Below are 20,056 nucleotides of genomic sequence, written 5' to 3'. Positions count from 1 at the left end.
TGCCAGATAAACCATATCTTGTCACTAAGTTCCTCGAAGACATAGTTTCAACGGTAATAAAAAAAACTTAACAATGCCACTGGAACAGAGTAAAAATCTAGGTCATACAGTAGGGTTTGTTTGTTTGTGGTTTACGTCCTATTAACAGCTATGGTCATGTAAGTACGTGCCAGGTTTTGACGGTGGAGGAAAGCCGGAGTAACCGGAGAAAAACCACCGACTTAGGCCAGTACCTGGCGAGTCCCCCAAGTAGGTCCCGAACCCACAACCCGGCGGTGGAGGGCTAGTGGTAGCAGAATGTCAAACGCCTGAACCACTTTAATTGGCCCCTGTCAGATAGTAGGGAAGTATGATACCGTATACAAAAGAAAAAAAAGGAAATGCCAAAGTGTCAGAAGCGTTATCCGAAAACAAAAACGATCAAACTATGGGCAAAATATGAACAAAGACACAAAGACACACATAAAGACAATGAATAGTATAAAATGTGACTACGTAGTATAAAAAAAGGTGGAAATTTTGTGGTGTGGAAATGCTCGCGTATTGGAAAAAGATCAATACGCGATTATTTATTAATAGATGAAAGATATTATATAAATAAAATATGTAAATATTTACGTAACCTTAAGTTAAAACTCGTGTATACTTCAGTGATGGCTAATATCAACAACTATGAAGCTTATTGGTGCAAAATAAAAGTGTGCTTCTGTAGGGTATAAGACCTAGTATAATAGAGATATTTATGTGTCTCTCCATGTGTTTGATCTTTATAAGTGTGAGTTTAAAAAAAATGTATATTAGGAGGATGTAATTATATTTCAGTAACTGTCATAATAATCATCCATAATTATAATAAATATGGGCAATGTTATTAAGACGTATGTATAGGTGTTTAACATGATTTAAGAGCCATAAAAGCAAATATTTAAAAATAAATCACCTATCTAACACTGCTAGCATTGTATATGAGATTATATCGTCCTCGCTTCATCTTTGCGCTCTAGTGGACAAGATACATACATTTCTCGCTATTTTACATATCTCTGCCATTCGCTCAAACGGTGTTGTGTGTCAGGCTTTCAGCAACTTTCATTTCACAATCCTCCTGGATATGAGTTGAGACTCTAAGCGATGGATGTGGACGAAGGTAAGGGTCAGTTCTACTAAAATATTCTCCAGCAGTACATATAATCTTATGCTTAAGATAACAGTGAAGCACTAGTCGGGGTTACAAACAATACTACTGTACCTGCCATCCAAAGTGTAGTTTTTTTCGTCTGATAAACTTGATTTATGATAGATTTAACCCGTTAAACATAAATTTGTCGGCATGATTTTCTAGTTTCTTGGTGAATTCAAAATTTAATAATATTATTATTTTGGTTTTGTCATGATTTTATCGAGTTTTGGTGTAATGAATACGGTGTCCAAGAAAAACAAATTGACCATAGGAATCAAAAGTACGGTATTCTGATTTGAAGCCTGGTTGATGACTAAAAAGCCTTGCTGTATAGGGACTGTAATGATAAAATAAGTAATGTAAGATATCATGAAACGAAAAGTCGTATATGCCTTAAATACAAACACATTTGTTTACAACAAACAGTTGAGTAGACCATTTATTGCATATAATTTGGATTCTTTTCCATTATCAGTATTACGAAGGGAAATAAACTCACATTAATATTTGTATAAAGGTCTATGCATGCATTAAACAGGTATATGGCGTATCAAGTTTTATGAGGCAACAGAGTTTTGTATTTTTATTGTAACAAAGGCTGCATTGTGTGTAGAGATTTATCGTCCTCGCCGCATCTTAACGCTCTAGTAAAGTTGTCATTGCTGATTTACATATTCTTTCACTGGCTTAAACCGACTACTGTACCCGAACTGCGACTATGTATATACGTAGTTACCTTCTTATCATTACCATATAATGAGCGTCAGACTGGGTAGATGATGTGGGCAAAGGTAAATCCTATAGCTTACCCTTTTTAACATTTTATTGAAATGTTATAAGAAAAGCATGAACTATGTTTTGATAAAACATATATTTACCGAGTTGAACGTAACAGCGACACGTGTTCACGTTTGGGCTTTTTGTGTTCACCAATGTATATCATACGCGTTTTTATGTTATACATTTCGTAAAATAACGACGCAATATTATGATTAAATTGAAGGCAGGATTAATATCTGTTGCGGAAATGTTCCTAGCACCTGTAATGATTTGGCTACTTTTTAATGAAAGCTACTTTAGTATGTTGTATCCAATGTGTATGCCAGTATGTCAGTATGTGTATTGTTCAGCCACATCAACTGTTAATGCTAGGTGCCGCATACCTATTCCTAAGCAAGTGTAGGCCTAGTTATTATAAATCATGGTATGAATTTTGTTTGAGAATAAATGTCTTCCTTAAACATTAAAAGAAAAACAATTTTTTCTATTTTGGTATCCATTGCTCTGATAAAAAAAAAATCAAACAACCGAAATAACGACTATGCGATTTTGGATGGTTTTGTAAAAAATAATGACAACATAATTGGGAATCATACAAGGATAGTATCAGCATCATTGTATAACAGCTTCTAGACATTTCAACTTTGAAAAAAGTGTTGTGAACAGCTATTTATATCCTAGCTTTTACAGTAGATTGCTAATACTCAATAAAACAGTTAGTAAGGTATTCGCTATAAAGGTTATAATGTCGCTAGTCGCAGCTATAAGCGCTGCTACGGAACACGTCATTAGCATTAACGATTTCGCACCGTCCTAATTGTGTATGCATTTCAATTTCATATTTAAGATATGGTCTTTAATATTCATGGCAGAATATCAAATATTATGATAATTTGCCACATCAAAGCCCTGTTGCCGTTGCAGGCCCATACGTAATTTGTAGGTAGATTATACCCTAAACTATTGCACAAAACATCAAAAAGACAAATTTAAGTTTTGTATACGATATATAAAACACAAATATATTTGCGTCAGACATAACGTATATTTAAAGACGTTTATCAAGCTTATATACGTGTTTCTGAAAACAACTTTTACCAGGATGTAACAGGTATGTATGTATACGTATATCACTTCATGGTTTCACTGATTGATATACAATCATTTGCTGTCAGAGTTTGATTCTAGTTGTACATCTAATTAAGCATGTTTTTATAAAACGCAACTACACGTTGTGAGTTGCCCCTTCACGGGATTGTAAACGCAATGTCTTGCTGTCCTTTCAACAGCGATATTTCCCGTTCAGTGGTTGATGTAGACATTGGCAGACCACTGGTTCATCAGCCATATCCATAATTTTGCCGCCACACTTTCGTAAACCCGCTCCCGGAGTTCTCGTTCTGCTCCCCTTACATATTCACTCATTCTACTTTTGATACATGTATAACAATTCACTATATTCCGCATTTTACGTGNGGGTAAGATAAATACCACGTAAATCTACAAACAGGCACACATGAAGAGATACAGTGAATGTAAATGATTGTTAGAAAGTTGATTATGATTTCCACAGTTATAATATGTAATGAATTCGTGTCTAGAGATAAAACTTGCACATGTGTGACATGCAGATAACGCTATTTCATATTTATCACGGTTATTTTGAAATCTTGATACTGTTGCATCTGTATCTGTGCACAGTAGCAATATATATATATATATATATATATATATATATATATAGTATAGAACACAAATGTCACTCAACAAGTTGTTAGTATAATATGTACGAGTATAAGTATGAGGGTGGTATCGTCACCTTAATTGGTGCTTATAGCTGATGCTGAATAATTGTACGTTGAATAATTCAATGTTTCAACTGAACTAGATGATACTGAGTTTTTAGCTCACCTGGCACGAAGTGCCAAGTGAGCTTATGCCGTGGTGCGGCGTACGGCGTCCGTCGTCCGGCGTCAACATTTTACTTTAAACAACTTCTTCTATATATTCAAGGTCACAAGGAGCAAATATGTTCAAACTATTTAAAGAACTTGTTATGAATAACCAAAAGGCTCAGGATGTTGATATTTAGTCAGTAGCATGCTGGGATCAAGGCCAACTATGTTTGTTAAAGTGAATGACTTTGAGTTATATTCAAGGTCACAGGGGTCAAATTTGTTTAAATCTTTAAACGACCATTTCTGAATAACCATGGGTCCCAGGATGTTGATACTTTGCAAGTTGCAACCTGAGATGAAAGGCTATACAATTTGTTCAACATAATGACTTTGTTTGACTTTCAATATTTGGGGTGAAATATTAAAAAAAAAATAACAGGTTCTTTTGAATGAATTTTAATCATAAATACTGATATTTTGCCTGTAGCTTTATTTCAGATCACTTTTAAGGTTACAAGTGTGAGCTTTATACCAGGTGAGCGGTGCAGGCCCATTGGGCCTCTTGTTTTGTAAATTATTTGATTATCCTATCACGATATTAAAAGATAAAATATTGTTTTGATATTTCACTGGAAAGGACCAATAGAATTAACGCAATATGAAAAAAGTGCATTCACAAGCTGTCCTTTGTTTTTATATTCGATTAAATAAAATAAATGTTATGCCCCACCCCCTTTCACTTAAAATGAAATCCATCATTCGCGATTAATTGTACAAAAATATAGAGATAGATACACCAACGTAACGTTGGTGTTTTTTTTCTTCTTTTCTGCAGGATTGAACTGTAAGTTGTGGAACTAGTGGGTTGTGACACAATTTCTAAAAATACTATGGAACTTCAAACGTTGGTGTCTAATAGGACTGGTTATGGCACCAAATCAGAGTCAACAGAACTTTATCTGGACGGGAAACCACCTATTACACACTGTAATGGTAAACCCGCGCTACCTCCCGCGGGACCCGAAAGCAAGGATGGTTGTTTAGCACTCTCTGAATCATATACCAAAGACCAGATATCGTGAGTATAAAATTCATCAGACACAAAAAACCCTGAAACAGCTAAGGAATTTTTGAGGAAAGTACTGACCTACTGGCAAACTAACTTTTCCAGCTATGCGGTATAACCCGGGGACCCGCTCACTAGTTCAGCAACGTCGAGCGTGGTCGGTAGCTGGATGGGTGACCGCCTGCACGTTACAAAACGTCACCATGATTTCCAGAAAAAGAATACAGTCATCTCCTCGTATATTTCTGGGCAAGAAATACATCAGACAATCATAGAATCAACTAACCATACTTTCTTATATAGTTATTATACTGTGAGTGTAAAAGGTATTCCTTTGTTTTATTAGCTCACCTGGCCCGAAGTTTGTTCAAATACATGACCCTGACTTATATTCTAGGTCACAGGGGTCAAGTATGTTTAAAACCTTTCAACAACTTCTTCTGAATAACCAAGAGGCATAGGGTGATATTTGGCCAGTAACATGCTTGGATGAAGGGCTACACAGTTTGTTCAAACAAATGACCTTGATTTATATTCTAGATCACAGGGGTCAAATATGTTTAAAACCTTCACACAACTTCTTCTGAACAACCAAGAGGCCTAGTGTGCTTACATTTGGCCAGTAACATGCTGGGATGAAGGGCTACCAAGTTTATTCAAATAAATGACCTTGACCTATATTCGAGGTTACAGGGGTCAAATATGTTTAAAACATGTAAACAATTTCTTCTGAATAACCAAGAGGCATTGGGTGATGATATTTTGCCAGTAACATGCAGGGATGAAGGGTTACCAAGTTTGTTCAAATGAATTACCTTGATAAATATTCAAGGTCACAATGGTGAAATATGTTTAAAACCTTAAAACAACTCCTTTTGTAAAACCTAAAGGTCCAGGGTGATGATATTTGGTCAGTAGCATACAGGGATGAAGGACTACCAAGTTGTTCAAACAAATGACCTTCACTCATATTCAAAGGGGTCAATTGTCTTAAAAACCTTTAAACGACTTCTTCTGTATAACCAAAAGGTCCATGCAGGGTGATGATATTTGGCCAGAAGGATGTTGGCATGAAGGGCTACGAAGTTTGTTTAAATGAATTACAGTGCCCATATTCAAGATCACAAGGGTCAAATATGTTGAAATCTTTAAACCACTTCTTCAGAATAACTAAAGCATACAGGGTGATTGTTTTTTGCTGTGAATGACCTTGGTACACTTTCATGGTCACATCTGGTCCATAGTGGATACATCTTGAAAAATTGTCTTCTCAATAAACAAAAGGTATAAGGTGGTGATATTTGGCAAGTGGCATTCTAGGAGGAAGGACTATGAAGTTTGTCCATGTTTGACTTTCAAGGTCACAGGGGTCAAATGTGTTTTAATTGTTTAACAGGTTCTTCTGGATGACTTTAAGTTAAGTTACTGATATTTTGCCTGTAGCTTTATTTTATTCCACTTTTAAGGTTACAATTGTGAGATTAATACCAGGTAAGCGATGCAGGCCCATTGGACCTCTTGTTTTTGTTGGAATTATATATTTTTCATTCATTAAGGCAACTAAATTATGAGAACGCCTGTAATACCAGGATTGAAGCTAATGTTTTCTTCAATAGAGTATCATTTTAAAGTAATTTTGAAGTCTTTGCGCATCACAACAATGCATTGATACGTTTCCGAATTATACGTACCAGTTTAATTTCTATGTCCTCGTAACATCACTATCGTTAGGCGCTGTTTGATTTCATTACACATTGATGGAGTAGATATAAAGAGTCATATGAAATATATATACGTTATGTACGCATACGTAAGATTATGAACCAACACAATAAAATAACACAAAGATTTACAAGTACTGTACACAGGGAATTTTCGCGACGGTTAAATTTTCGCACTTTTCGCCCGCTGAAATATAAAGTGAATTAATCACTACAGCGAACATTAGTTAACAACATAATATGCAAAGTAATTAAATGTGAGGGCGAAAATAAAAATAGGCAAATATGCATCATTCCCCGACAGTTTGACAGGGGGAAATTTCATGTTATACAGTATGCTAGTAGTTCATTCGCTGAACCACAACATACGTTCGGAACACTTAAGACATGGATTTTCGTTCGTTTGACCTTAAGTACCATTGTTGAGTCTTAATTGAACGAATCGACAAACCTTCCTTTGCATTTGTAATGATTATTTTCATAACATTTTTTTTGCAGAGACTTTGTGGGGTTTATGCATTTTCTAAGAGGATTTGTAGGCTCTGGTTTCCTTGTCATGCCATACGCAGTAAAGCTTGTTGGACTATGGGTATGTTTTTTACAGTTACCTTCGAATTTTATGCAGATATCGTATACAACAGGTTCTTGTATTTAAAGACGGAAAGTATTTATCAATAGCAAAAATTCATGTAAAAATATGAAAAAAATCATATATAACACCAGTAGGCGGTAGAGCTCGTGATATAATCCGTTCAATCCACATAGCTTTCGGCTTGGTATTTACATATGAAATACAAATTTGACATCTGTTGCCAAATGACCAATTCAATGAAAGGTTGAAGTTTATTAGTTTTACGTGTGTGTATATATATAGATGATACCTGATATCTTTGTTACTTACCGAAATACCCATATGTTGTCAAATTATCAGGTACAGACTGTTAACCTACAATATATTACAAATACGCATTTGATAGTTCTTCCAATATAACATACTTACATATGTACTACACACCTTTAGCAACAAACAGCATATCCTTTTCAACGGATTTGTCTGTAAAGCAACTATCCTCACTTGGTTCCAGTTTATAACAAAGCAGAACTAGTAGCCGTGAATGACTCCGTCATTAAAACAATATTTAACGAATACCGTTTATGGTAAAAACGTTTAAAAAAATCTATGGAGAAGTGAAACCTAAACAAGTGAGTGTTTCATACTAGCTCATCACGTCAACTGGTGCACCAGTTCTGATCGTTACCAAGAAGTACATAAGCATAATGAAACACTGTTTATATAATTAAGAACATTAAAACACATACAGGCTGAATGTAAATTTCATAAAGCGTATTGTAAAATGCAAAGCTTCTTCAAATAACTTGACTCAAAATGAGAGATCATTACACAATGCAAATGTTGCCTCTGGAGTTTCTCTAGGTACCGGTAGACATTTTTGGTGTACATAGGGATTGAAAGGCATGTGTTTATTTTCATACCGGCATGAAAATCTTATAAACGCCGTTCAATTCATCTTTTTTTGTTTTAGTATAGAATAATTGTTTAATTCTTTTTACTTGTTCTTCAATAATCATGCATTTATTTACTGCGTTTTGTATATATGCGTCGTCCTTTAAACGAAATTGGCAAAACAGACCGATGTAAATAGAATTGACGCCATTAATTAACAGTAGTCATTTGAGCGTTTGACGCAAGGGGCATTCTCACTGTTATCCGAAGCGAAGCGACAGGACTCTCATTGAACAAGGTTAATCGATGACATCCTAAGTAAACCACATGTTACGTCACGATAGTTTTTGCTTTCATTCTCATATGAAATGCCTTTCTGCTGGTTATGTTCATAAAGTGGGTTGCAGCACAAATGTAAATATATCTGCATGAATGTGGTACGTACAGATTGGCTTAGGACATAGGCATTTTGGGTATTTGGCATGGTCCTAGCTCCGCCCCCTGCAATATTATCATCTGAAATGATGGTTCCATATGTAGCACACATTATCTTCTATCACTTGTAACTGTTATTCTATAAAGTTACTTTACAAAATAGCATAAAATGTCATGATTACCTGATCAATAATGTCAAAGGCGACGGATACAGGCAGGAACATTTGAACTGAAATTGTTCTCCAACGTCATAGTAATGCCGTTATTAAGGTTAAACTGTACAAAATGCAGATTGCAGGCTTTCATGAAGCCTGATATGAAGCACTTGGTGTTTGGAAATACTGTTCTACATTATCGTAGATGTAAGGCCAGTTTGATTAGTAGTTTTTTAATTACCATCGAAGACGTCAGTAGTTGTAATTTACATGCTTCACCAATCATGATACTTTCATTTATATCATATGTGTATATGACATAACAAAGCTAATTCGTTTTCCAATCCTGTATGTTTTTATAGTCGGGCGCCATTGGGATCATGGCAATGGGATGGATGGCAAGCTTCAACATTCTCACGTTGATAAACTGCTCCCAGACGATGTGTAAACGGTACTGTAAATACAGACACCCCAGAATGATATCTTTCGCTAAGCCATGTGCGAACCAGATCTTCTACCATAGGTCCGGTTGTTTACATACAGAGCTTTTATGTAGATCTAACACGTTAACACAATAATATATGTATAGTTATATTTTATTGTGAAATTCTTGTGTCACGGCTAGAATAAAATATCAACGTCACAGAAATATGACGTTGACAACATCGTAACCCGTTGTCTACGGACGAATTAAGTGGCAGTGTATTCACATGAAAAAGGAGTGGTATGCTTCTTTGTTACGTAAATCATGTTATGTATTGAAGTACCGTCGTAGCTGAATTTATGGATGATTAAGGTACATGGTATAAAGTGATATGTAATTGTCACAAAATAAGTCGATAGCTTTTCTCATAAAAACAACAACATATTCGTCAACTAAATTCTAGATTGTGTATGTTGTTTTCAGTGTGGGAACAATTAAACAATGTGTAAGGTACATAAAGTTCATAATGAATCTTTTAGTATTATTAGCAATTAACGTGTTATTTGTTAAAGCAAATATCAGTTTATTTAAACATATTTTTTCCATCTCGGAGCTTGCTTTATGCCAATTTTACCTGTGTGTATATCATGTTTATATATTCAGATCAAGCATTCTGACCTATTTGTTAACAAGTGTGTATATGCCATTCTGGTACGTTACATGGTAATCGATAGGAAATTTTTAAAAGCGTAAAATATATAAATGGTACCTCTACTGTATAAATGTTCAGCTGCTAATTCCGACGAGACCAGAATAAACGCATAAAGACGACGTTAAGATTGCTCGTTCAGTGCAGCAGTGTTATACTTCTTGAAGAATTTAGCTACTTTGACTATAGAGACCTGAAAACTACACAGACATTCACAGAGTTAAGATTTATATACTTAAACAATATCAGAACAACTCTTGTTAATATTTCGGAAAGTCATAAATCATACAATATGTCTTTATAATTTGTATTTAACACAACTGCAAAGTATGTATATTTGTCATAAAAGCATGCCGTCCGGTACCTTATAATAAGCAAGATGGACGTTACTTGAAACAACTGTTGACTTTCGCCCTTGAAGAAGGCCAGGAGGCCGATATATTGGGACTTCGAGTGACATTTGTTCTATTTTTTATATCCTTGTTTTCTTTCGGAAATAATCTGTTCCTAATATTTAATATTGAAAGTAACATTCCGCATGACCTAAGGGGTTTCCTTGACTACTGCAAGTGTGGTATTAAATAAAAATTCAAAATTCAACATGCTGTCATCTCCGAGAGATCAATGATTAATATAAATGTAGGACTAAATATATGTGAAAGGAATTATACAAAATGCAGTGAATACAGAATATTTTGAAACAATGGATTATTTTTCATGTGTCCCATATTTGAGATTTTGAAACATTCTTATATTTGATTTTGTTTTCTTCAGATATAATTTACCAGCTCTTGACTATGTTGATCTGTTTGAATACGCGATGTCTATCGGCCCTCAGTGCTCACGAAACTTCGCTAAAACGGCAAAGTATGTATTGATTGGTTTGGATTTCAAACGTTAATGACATGAATTTTATATGCATATAAATATTTCATTTTATAAACATTGATATATATGTACATTTATCGATAGCTAGTCGTATCTCCTTATATGTGAATATGACTTGTGACTTAATAATACGTGGCCTCCTCTCCGATTTTATTCCATTCTCTCTCTGTGGGGATTTCTGATGGACTAGTTTTATAATGTTACTTGTTTATGTTACTTAGGTTACAGAATTGATACCTGACTTATTCCCTATAAAGACACTGTTGTTGACGGTTCCCTGACTGATGTTTGATATCATACACAGGCAAAAAGCTTACGTTCCTGAATTTGAGACCAGGAAAGCGTTCTTTTTTAAACGACACCATCTGCTCCTCGAATGAATGCTACACCATTAATGAAGACACCGCCTTAACAGTTCAGTGAATCATTTGTTTGATCTTTTAGTAGATTATTTTACAATTCAGATTTAATTCTTTTATATGTTTTCCAAGAACAGTACTGTACATTTGTAAGTATTTTGATCTGAACTGTAATAGCTTAATGAAGCTTTGCTATCAGCACACGTGACAATCCAAGCGAGATTTGTGTGTTTCTTTGTAATGTTGAATTTATTAAAGGATGGTGCACATGTTCGTCGCTTTGCAGGACAGTTATAGCTGTAGTGCTGACCGTAGCCAATGTGGGTTACTGTATTGTCTACATATCAACTGCGGCCGCTTACATGCAACAGGTGACTATAACTAGTATACGTATATATTGAAAATACTGCATAACATCAAAATACTGTTGTTTACTGAAAAGAGTCTAACTAAAACGTTTGAAATCACTCATATTAGAATGTTGACACAATGAATGGAATGCCATTGTAAATAGATTAAAGATAAAAACGAATAATCTCTAGCATTGTTTGTGAATCAAATGAAATAATTAACAGAACATGCAATGTTGGTGTTTCATGCTTGGGATTCTTTTTGTGTAATACCTGTTTTCGACTCCAGTTTTGACGAGTTGCATATTGTTTTGTGTAGGTGTCTCCTCCGATGTCTTTCCTTTATTTTTGGTGTCTTTTCTGTTACAGTCGTTGTCTTTCCTTGTTGGTTTGGTGTCTCCTCCATACCTGTTGTTGTTTTTCATATTGTATTGTTTTCTCCTTCGTACCTGTCGCTGTCTTTCTTTTGTTTTGTTGTCTCCTCCGTTCCTGTTTTTGTCTTTGCTGTTGTTTTGGTCTCGACTGCGCTTCTGTTTTTGTCTTTCCTTTTGTTTTGCGACTTCCGGCGCTTCTGTCGTTGTCTTTCCTTTTTTGTTGCGACTTCCTTTGCTCCTGTCGTTTTCTTTGTTGTCTCTTCCGTGTATGTTTTTGTCTTTCCTGTCGTCTTGGGTTCTTCTCAGTTGCTGTTTTGCTACAATAACTTTGAGATCAGATTTGCTTCGAGATGAGATGTGAATCAGTTTTATTATATATTTTACTATCCTTACAGCTTGTGCCTTTATACATTGATAACCAACTGTTCCTGCGCCCCTATATTGTTGTGTTCTGCGTGATGGCAATACCGATCTGCATGACAACGACCTTGACCGTTCTAGCACCATTCTCTACGCTAGGCAACATCGTTTCCTGCATCAACATCGTAATTGTGTTTCAATATATGTGTAAAGACTTACCGAACGTTGATACCAGACCATGGTTTACGGGAGTGTATGATGATCGAGGTTTAGTGTTGATCGCCATCTCGAATATCATGTTTTCTTATGAAGGTATAGGATCGGTAAGTATAATTAGTCAATACAATATTAGTCCACAATATGAATACTGTGATAGCCATATACGTAATAGCTATAAAGTTCATAAACAGTCAAGTTACGCGATATATTGAGAAATACCTGCTTTCGACTTCAGTTTTTACGAGTAGCATATTGTCTTTCCTCTTGTGTCTCCTCCGTTTCCGTTGATGTGTTTCGTTTTCTTTGAGGATTGAATCCTGATCTGTTGAGGTTTATGAGGTATAAAAAGCAATGGGTCTTGAGATGGATTTTATGAACTACAAATCAGATCATATCAAATGTATCTCAATACCCGCCGGCGCAAGGATTTTCTGCCCTCGTAGAACCAGATATGTAAGGTGTAATTGTGTTTGCTAGGTGTATTGTTCTCTTAATGCGTATACTTAAGCAGTTAAACTCTGCATTTGCAAGGTTTAATAACCCCTTATACGGTATATGCAACTGTTAAGTTTTGAGTTTTCAAACCGAACTAAATGTAATGTTTAGACAGCTTCTAATGTATTTACTAACTCCTAATGTTTATCGATTCTGATATACTCATTTTAGAGACTAAATCAATTGCAATTTACCATTACTCCTTTAATGCTACGCACCTAATAAGAATGACAATTTGGATTACAAATTTTGTAAACCCTGCCGATGAGTCCTAGAAGGACGAACCAGCTGTATGACACAGTGTAATTCTTTTTTTTTTGCATAATGTATTTATTACAAAATTGTATAAGCGCAATCAAGTGTGTTTGTGCTATGTTCATATGTCAAAAATTGAGGTAGTAGACTCTGCTGGTGCATATTTAGCCCTCAAGAGTTGCTGAAACCTTGATGCCTGCATATATCTCTTTTGAGTTATGGCACTAGACAAACTTTAAAGATTATTTAATTTGAAATTTACCAGTTATCCTCTAAATTTTTAAATAAATTCATAAATGGTTTTACGCACCTGTCCATCTGCTTCAACAGTAGGTTAAACAATTTGTATTTCCAATACGTTTTTGGCCTCTAGCATCGACGACGAGTCCCAGAAAGACGAGTCAGCTGTATGAAGCAAAATGTAAAGGAGCAGTCACCTGTGTGTGTGTGTGTGTGTTATGTTCATTATATTTACATTTGCTCTGCATTTCCACTATATAACACTACTAAAACCAGTTCCGTGTTATGAGACCATAGCACAGGCGTAGTGATATCTCCACGCGTCCGACTTACTACCGGGTCGCTATTCCCCTCCGCACTAGCAAGAATATAAGCCAAAACGACTCCACTATGATTCAATATTATTAAGCGTTTTATGTAAGACTATTATAAAATGTGAATTAAATATATTGATTGATTAAATTATGGAAATTGTATCGATGTTTTTGTGTATATTTCCACGAACTTTATGGGGAAAGTCACGAGACAACATTCCTGGAGCAATTCCATGGGCTGTTCTACCTCTTAAAAGTGCGTATGTGAAAATCAAAATGTAAAGATATGCATAAAACAGCATTCTGTTCCGTGTTATGGTCCTATAACATGGAACAGGACCATACCACGGCATGGAATGTTATTTAATGCTTAAATATGTCGCATATCATAATGGGTTTTCTATGCTATCTTTTCATTTAAATTCTTAATATGTTTATAGTGAACACATATAGTAGTTTCTAAACATCTAGGGTGTCTCTACTTGCTACATTGTATGTTAACAAATATTATGTATCTATCAGGTTTTTTTAGCTAATGATATGTATCTACTTGTTTTTGATTGATAATCTATATATAATAGATTTTTAATATAATAGCTTTTTAATGTTAATACTTTGTATCTACTAGTTTTTAAAAAGAATATTATGTTCAATGTATCCGTTACATGTTTTAATACTAAGAATGTGCATCTACTGGCGTTTTTAGTTGATAATGTAATTCCACTAGCTTTTAGACTTATCTGATCAAGTGTATGTACAGATATACATGTGTGTATATATATTAACATTTTAGATTGCTACTTACATGTATGTATACATTAACTCTGTAATATGTTAATATGTACATATAAGACCTTTAAGTTATAAAACTGCATAAAGTTGTCTTTTAAATCCATGGATGTCTACATGCTTGCATTCTAAACTCTTACGTGTATTTATGCTTACAAGCCTAATCAATACTTATATGTATCTACATGAACAAATATTTTAAAGTATTATCGAATATCTTATCGCCTTTTAACTAATTATTTATATCAACTACTTTTTTAAACCATTTGCTGTATTAGCATAATACTTAAATTGTAAATAGTCGTCTGCTATCTCTTTAAACTTCTAGTATGTGTCTATTAGCCACATAAGCCCTTAACATGTGTCTGATATAGGTTTTTTTAACGCCTTATTGTGTTTATACTACCACTTGTATCTCTCGATTATGGCTTTTTTTAACATTTCAAACTCCCAAGTGTGTCTTCTAGATCTTTTGGTAAATTAAGTTACATCAACTGGCGTCATAAACTATTGCCTTTTAATATTACGTGTACATATAGGATCTTACATGAGTTTCCATTTCACATGAGATTTTTTTGGCGAGCTAAAAATGAAACATTTATGACAAGTTTCATAAATTTGATATGAAATGAAAAGGAATGTAAGATCCTTTTTATCACATAAACACAATTTGTGGCATTCATTTGTGTAAAATGACAATATGTATGCAACCTTGAAATGTAAAAATAACACCATTTTGACTCCAATGCGTCAGTCTGTGACGTCATGTACTTGTCCTAGGCGCGACGTCACAATTAAAACAATTGAAACTTACAACCAATCACAGGGTTGGAAGGTCAAATTACATGAGTTAGTACGCAAAAAATATGGCATGGGTACATTCCCTGAATAACACAGTACATTATGTGATAATACTGTGTATCTATTTACCTTTTAAACACATATGATTTCTATTTTTACCAGGTTCTACCAATCGAGAACAGGATTGTGAACAAACATCAGTATGGCGGGTGGAACGGACTCGCGGGGCTTGGGATGACGATTGTCGTATGTCTTTACACAGCATGCGGTTTCTTCGGCTTCCTTAAGTTTGGTGAAGCGACGGAACCATCCCTGCTCTTGAATTTACCTTCAGACCAAGCGTAGGTGTTTTATATAGAATTGTTCACTTAATTCAGTATAAAAACAATTCAAAACCTACATTGTGCATGCATGTACATCCATTCCTGAATGAAATATTGGATATGTTATGTAACGAAATTGTCTCTAAATGATAAACTAATATGTATATCAATGTACACAAATGAGAAAGTATGGATCAGTAGATGAACCAGTTAAGGCAAGTGATATGGTGACATTCATTTAAACACTTAATAATTAATAAAAAAGCTACTTTAAAGTTCCTTAAATAATTAAATACATTCGTAATACTAGTAGCGAACATAAATGACTACTTGTAATCAATTACTGTGTACCATGGCCAAAACTGTATCATATTTTCTTTTCAGGTTGTATAAGTGCATCAAGGTGCTGAATGTATTTGTTCTTTATTCCTCGGTCGGGTTCCAAATATTTGTGCCCTCAAAAGTCATCTGGCAAGGCATCGAAAGGAGGGTTACATCCGGAACCTTGGTTAAATACGGAGAATATATCGTTAGACTTCTCATTATGCTGTTTATGAGTAAGTATGCAATAGGAAAGACTAACATGTAATTTAGTGTATTATAGCTTTTTGAAAATGCTGACAAAAAAATATATATTACAATTTGTTTTAAATGAAGCAGGCTGTATTAATAAAGCAAATACTGGTTCCTACAATGATTCTCCACACCATTGCCTTGAGTTCGTGTTCACTGTTAACAGAACGTGGAATGGTTTTTCTATTTTATTTTATAGCATTCTTGACATTCCTAGATATGCGATCTATTTCATTACTCTATTAAAAAATAAAACTTCAGTTGAAGGGTACCACCGTGGTCATAATTACGAAGCGGATTGTTATCGTAGACATTTTTTATCATTATATTTTTTTTATTCAATTTGGAGTGCACGTAGGTTCCTTTGGTAACACAAATATGTTTTAGCTCCTCCGTAGCGAGATATTCTACTACTGCTGTATAGCAACATGATCAATATTGATAAGCCCTGCGTTCGAACACTTACATTTGTGTCCTTTCTTTCATTTTTAGCTCACCGGGTCCGAAGGACCAAGGTGAGCTTTTGCCATACCGTGGCGTCCGTCGTCTGTCGTCCGTCCGTCAACAATTTCTTTAAACGACTTCTCCTTCTTAACCACTGATTGGAATTTAACTAAATTTGACTGGAAGCATCCCGAGGTGGTGGGGATTCAAAATTGTACAGATGGTGGGGCTAACCCCCAGGGGGCTGAGGAGCGGGGCAAAAAGGGGGCAATTTGGCTATATTGCTTTAAGCAACTTCTTCTCTGGAACTAAGAGATGGATATCAACCATATTAGACTGGAAGCATCCCTAGGTGGTGGAGATTCAAAATTGTACAAATGGTTGGGTTGACCCCCCAGGGGGCTGAGGGGCGCGGCCAAAAAAGGGGTAATTTGGCTATATTTCTACAAACGACTTCTACTGTAGTACTATGCACTGGATATCAATCATATTTATTCTGAAGCATTCATAGGTGGTGGGGATTCAAAACTGTGCAAATGGTGGGGCTGACCCCCCCCCCCCCCAGGGGGCTGAGGGACGGGGCCAAAAAGGGTTAATTGGTTATATTGCTTTAAGAAACTTCTTCTCTGGAACTAATTGGTGTATATCAACCATATTAGACTGCAAACATCCCTACGTGGTGGGGATTCAGAATTGTACAAATGGTGGGGCTGACCCCCCAGGGGGGTGAGGGCGGGGCCAAAAGGGGGCAATTTGGCTATATTGCTATACACGACTTCTTCTGTAGAACAATGCCATGGATATCGATCGTATTTGGTCGGAAGCATTCATGGGAGGCAGGGATTCAAAATTGAACAAATGGTGGGGCTGATCCCCCGTGCTAAGGGGTGGGGCCAAAAAAAGTGTATTGCTTGGAAATGGTTGAGATCCCCACCATATAACCACATATACAATTACTGAGTATAAAGAGAAGAATGCACATTTTCTTCCAGGATGGCTATAGGGTCTGGCCCCACCCTTGGAAACATAGTCCTTGGGCCATGACTGTAAAACTGTTGAGATCCCCACCACAAAACTATATATACAAAAGCTGGGCATAAAGAGACGAATGCAGTCACGATGTTAGAATAGACCCTGGGGTCTGACCGAACCCCTAGGGACCTAGTTTCTTAGTCACAGCTTGGAAACAGTTGAGATCCCCACCCTATAACCATATAGACATTTGCTGAGTATAAAGAGATGAAAGCACATATGCTTCCAGGATGGCCTTGGAGACTGCCCCACCCTTGGAGAGTTAACCCCTGAGTCATAACTTCGAAATGGTTAAGATCCCCACCCAAAAACTATATATACAATTGTTGGGCATAAAGAGACGAATGCAGTCATGATATTAGAATTGACCCCAGGGTTTGCCCCACCCTTGCAGACTTAACCCCTGGGTCATAACTTTAAAACGGTTGAGATCCCCACCCCAAAACTATATATACAAATGCTGGGCAAAAAGAGACAAATTCAGTCATGATATTAGAACTGATACTGGGGTCTGGCCACCACCGTAGGGACCTAGTTTCTGAGTCACAGCTTGGAAACAGTTGAGATCTCCACCCCATAACCATACATAAAATTGCTGGGCATGAAAAATCGAATACAGATATATGTGCTACAAGGATTGGCCTTGGGGTCTGACATAATCCCTTGGATCTCATTTGGAGAATATTTTGCCATGATTGCTTGGATATCGAGGTGAGCGATACAGGCCATCTGGGCCTCTTGTTATTTGTTTCCATATACTGAAATGTCGAACACGTTTTATTCTGGGAGGGGAGAGGTGGGGTGGGTGGGGGTGTATTGTAAGTTATGTCTGATTTAAGTGCAGGTAAGATAAGGATGTCATTGACAATACTCTTTATCTTATTGTGCTCTTATTTCATTATCATTTTAAGGGCAGCGATAGCTCTAATTACACGTTAAACTTTCAGTCATTTAAAAGTTTGCAAAGAGGGGTTGCTATACGTCGTTGTCAACTACGTAATTAATTGCGGATTTATATACACGTATGGAATGCTTTTGTTTTTAAAGTTTGAACAAACTGCCAACAAAAGGATTGATGAAGTTCAGGAATGCTTGAGGGGGTCGCCAGCAATAACACTGTCGTTGGCTATCATTTTTAGCAGTATTTAAAACAATACTTTTCATCAATTTACATCTTTGACGTTGACTTTTAATTAGGAGGTCAATAAAATAAATACTACATTATGCCAGGTATAAGATTTAAGATACAGTCTTGTGTGTTTCAGCACTGTTCACGATGGCTGTCCCCAATATGGATCTATTACTTCCACTGGTAGGCGCAATGTGTGGCAGTTCGTTAGCGTTTGTCTTTCCACCACTCATGATGACTTTTATTCTTTGGGTCCCAGAGGAGAAAGATGAAGAATCAAAATGGAAGCGAATCAAGCATAAATTTAAACTTCTACTCTATATATCATTGTTTCTATTAGGTATTAATTTTACATTATTCGGCACAGTCGATGCGGTTCTAAGGATAATTAATCGATACGCGTAATGTGTGTTGTATTTTATCCAATTTATTAATATACAGTTTTACTTGTTATGTATACAGGAAATATACGTCACACTTAATTCATTGTATCTACATATGTCTTATCTTAGATGCATTTTAAGTATTCAATACAGACAACAAAAATAAATACATACTGGTTGAAAATTATCCAACACTAGAACAGCTTACTTGTAAAAATGATCAAAGTAAAACAATATTTTATGTTCTCATAGTTTGGATGTTAATGGCTTGGACAAAGTGTCATCGATATTTCCCCCTTAATATCATTTGCAACATGTGCAAGAAACATTCTTGTGCGTGATTAGAACAATACATCTGAAGCGCCGACCAGAGTTAGAATTTCAATGCATTTGTTACAAAGAGGTAGCTTGATAAAGCTAATAAAACAATTTCCGAAACACCTTCTCGAAGGCTTCGGGTTTATGTCATAGACTACATTTTGTAGGTGTAGGCATGTACCTATTCTTTACTTCTAGAAATGTGTTTTGTATAATTTGATGATGTATGCCATTTTTATTAGAATGTCCGTTATAACTTTACTGTAACTGATGGTCAGGATTTTTATGTGAAGCATATTATTTTCGACATTGCTGGAGAACTCATTTTTATTTCATCGGAGACTGTATGATCCGGAATCAAGGTATAACTATATGTAGTATTATTAAACTGGCAGATAACGTAAAATATAATCTTCACTTATATGTTGTTAAACTTTCCTTATGCTGCTGTTAGTCATGCGAAAAAGTGTTACGTTTTTATCTATCCTGTTATGATGAACCATTGTCACTTCTCATTGAAACTACATGTCAAAACTCTAAATGTCAACGATGCCTTTCTGGAAATAAACAGTGACTA

General features: G+C 35.6%; 1 protein-coding gene across 1 annotated transcript; it reads left to right on the top strand.

Moving 5' to 3' along the window:
* The first annotated feature begins 1,047 nt into the window (after positions 1-1,047).
* Positions 1,048-20,056, top strand: LOC110444710 (proton-coupled amino acid transporter 2-like). The gene is made up of 10 exons (XM_021489077.1): positions 1,048-1,147; positions 4,694-4,936; positions 7,144-7,234; positions 9,063-9,151; positions 10,608-10,700; positions 11,367-11,451; positions 12,200-12,487; positions 15,440-15,618; positions 15,985-16,157; positions 18,915-20,056. The coding sequence occupies exons 2-10, from the start codon at positions 4,749-4,751 to the stop codon at positions 19,181-19,183; spliced, it is 1,455 nt and encodes a 484-aa protein (XP_021344752.1). The 5' UTR covers positions 1,048-1,147; positions 4,694-4,748; the 3' UTR covers positions 19,184-20,056.

The sequence above is a fragment of the Mizuhopecten yessoensis genome, unplaced genomic scaffold, assembly GCF_002113885.1.
Source record: "Mizuhopecten yessoensis strain PY_sf001 unplaced genomic scaffold, ASM211388v2 scaffold2049, whole genome shotgun sequence".
Classification (NCBI taxonomy): Eukaryota; Metazoa; Mollusca; class Bivalvia; order Pectinida; family Pectinidae; genus Mizuhopecten; species Mizuhopecten yessoensis.
This window is presented reverse-complemented; position numbering and strand designations above follow the sequence as displayed.

Excerpts from the sequence above, each read along its gene's own strand:
- LOC110444710 (XM_021489077.1), top strand. The coding sequence starts at position 4,749 with ATGGAACTTCAAACGTTGGTGTCTAATAGGACTGGTTATGGCACCAAA. Across the intron at positions 4,937-7,143 it reads TATACCAAAGACCAGATATC|AGACTTTGTGGGGTTTATGC; the intron begins GTGAGTATAAAA and ends TTTTTTTTGCAG. Across the intron at positions 9,152-10,607 it reads TCCCAGACGATGTGTAAACG|ATATAATTTACCAGCTCTTG; the intron begins GTACTGTAAATA and ends TGTTTTCTTCAG.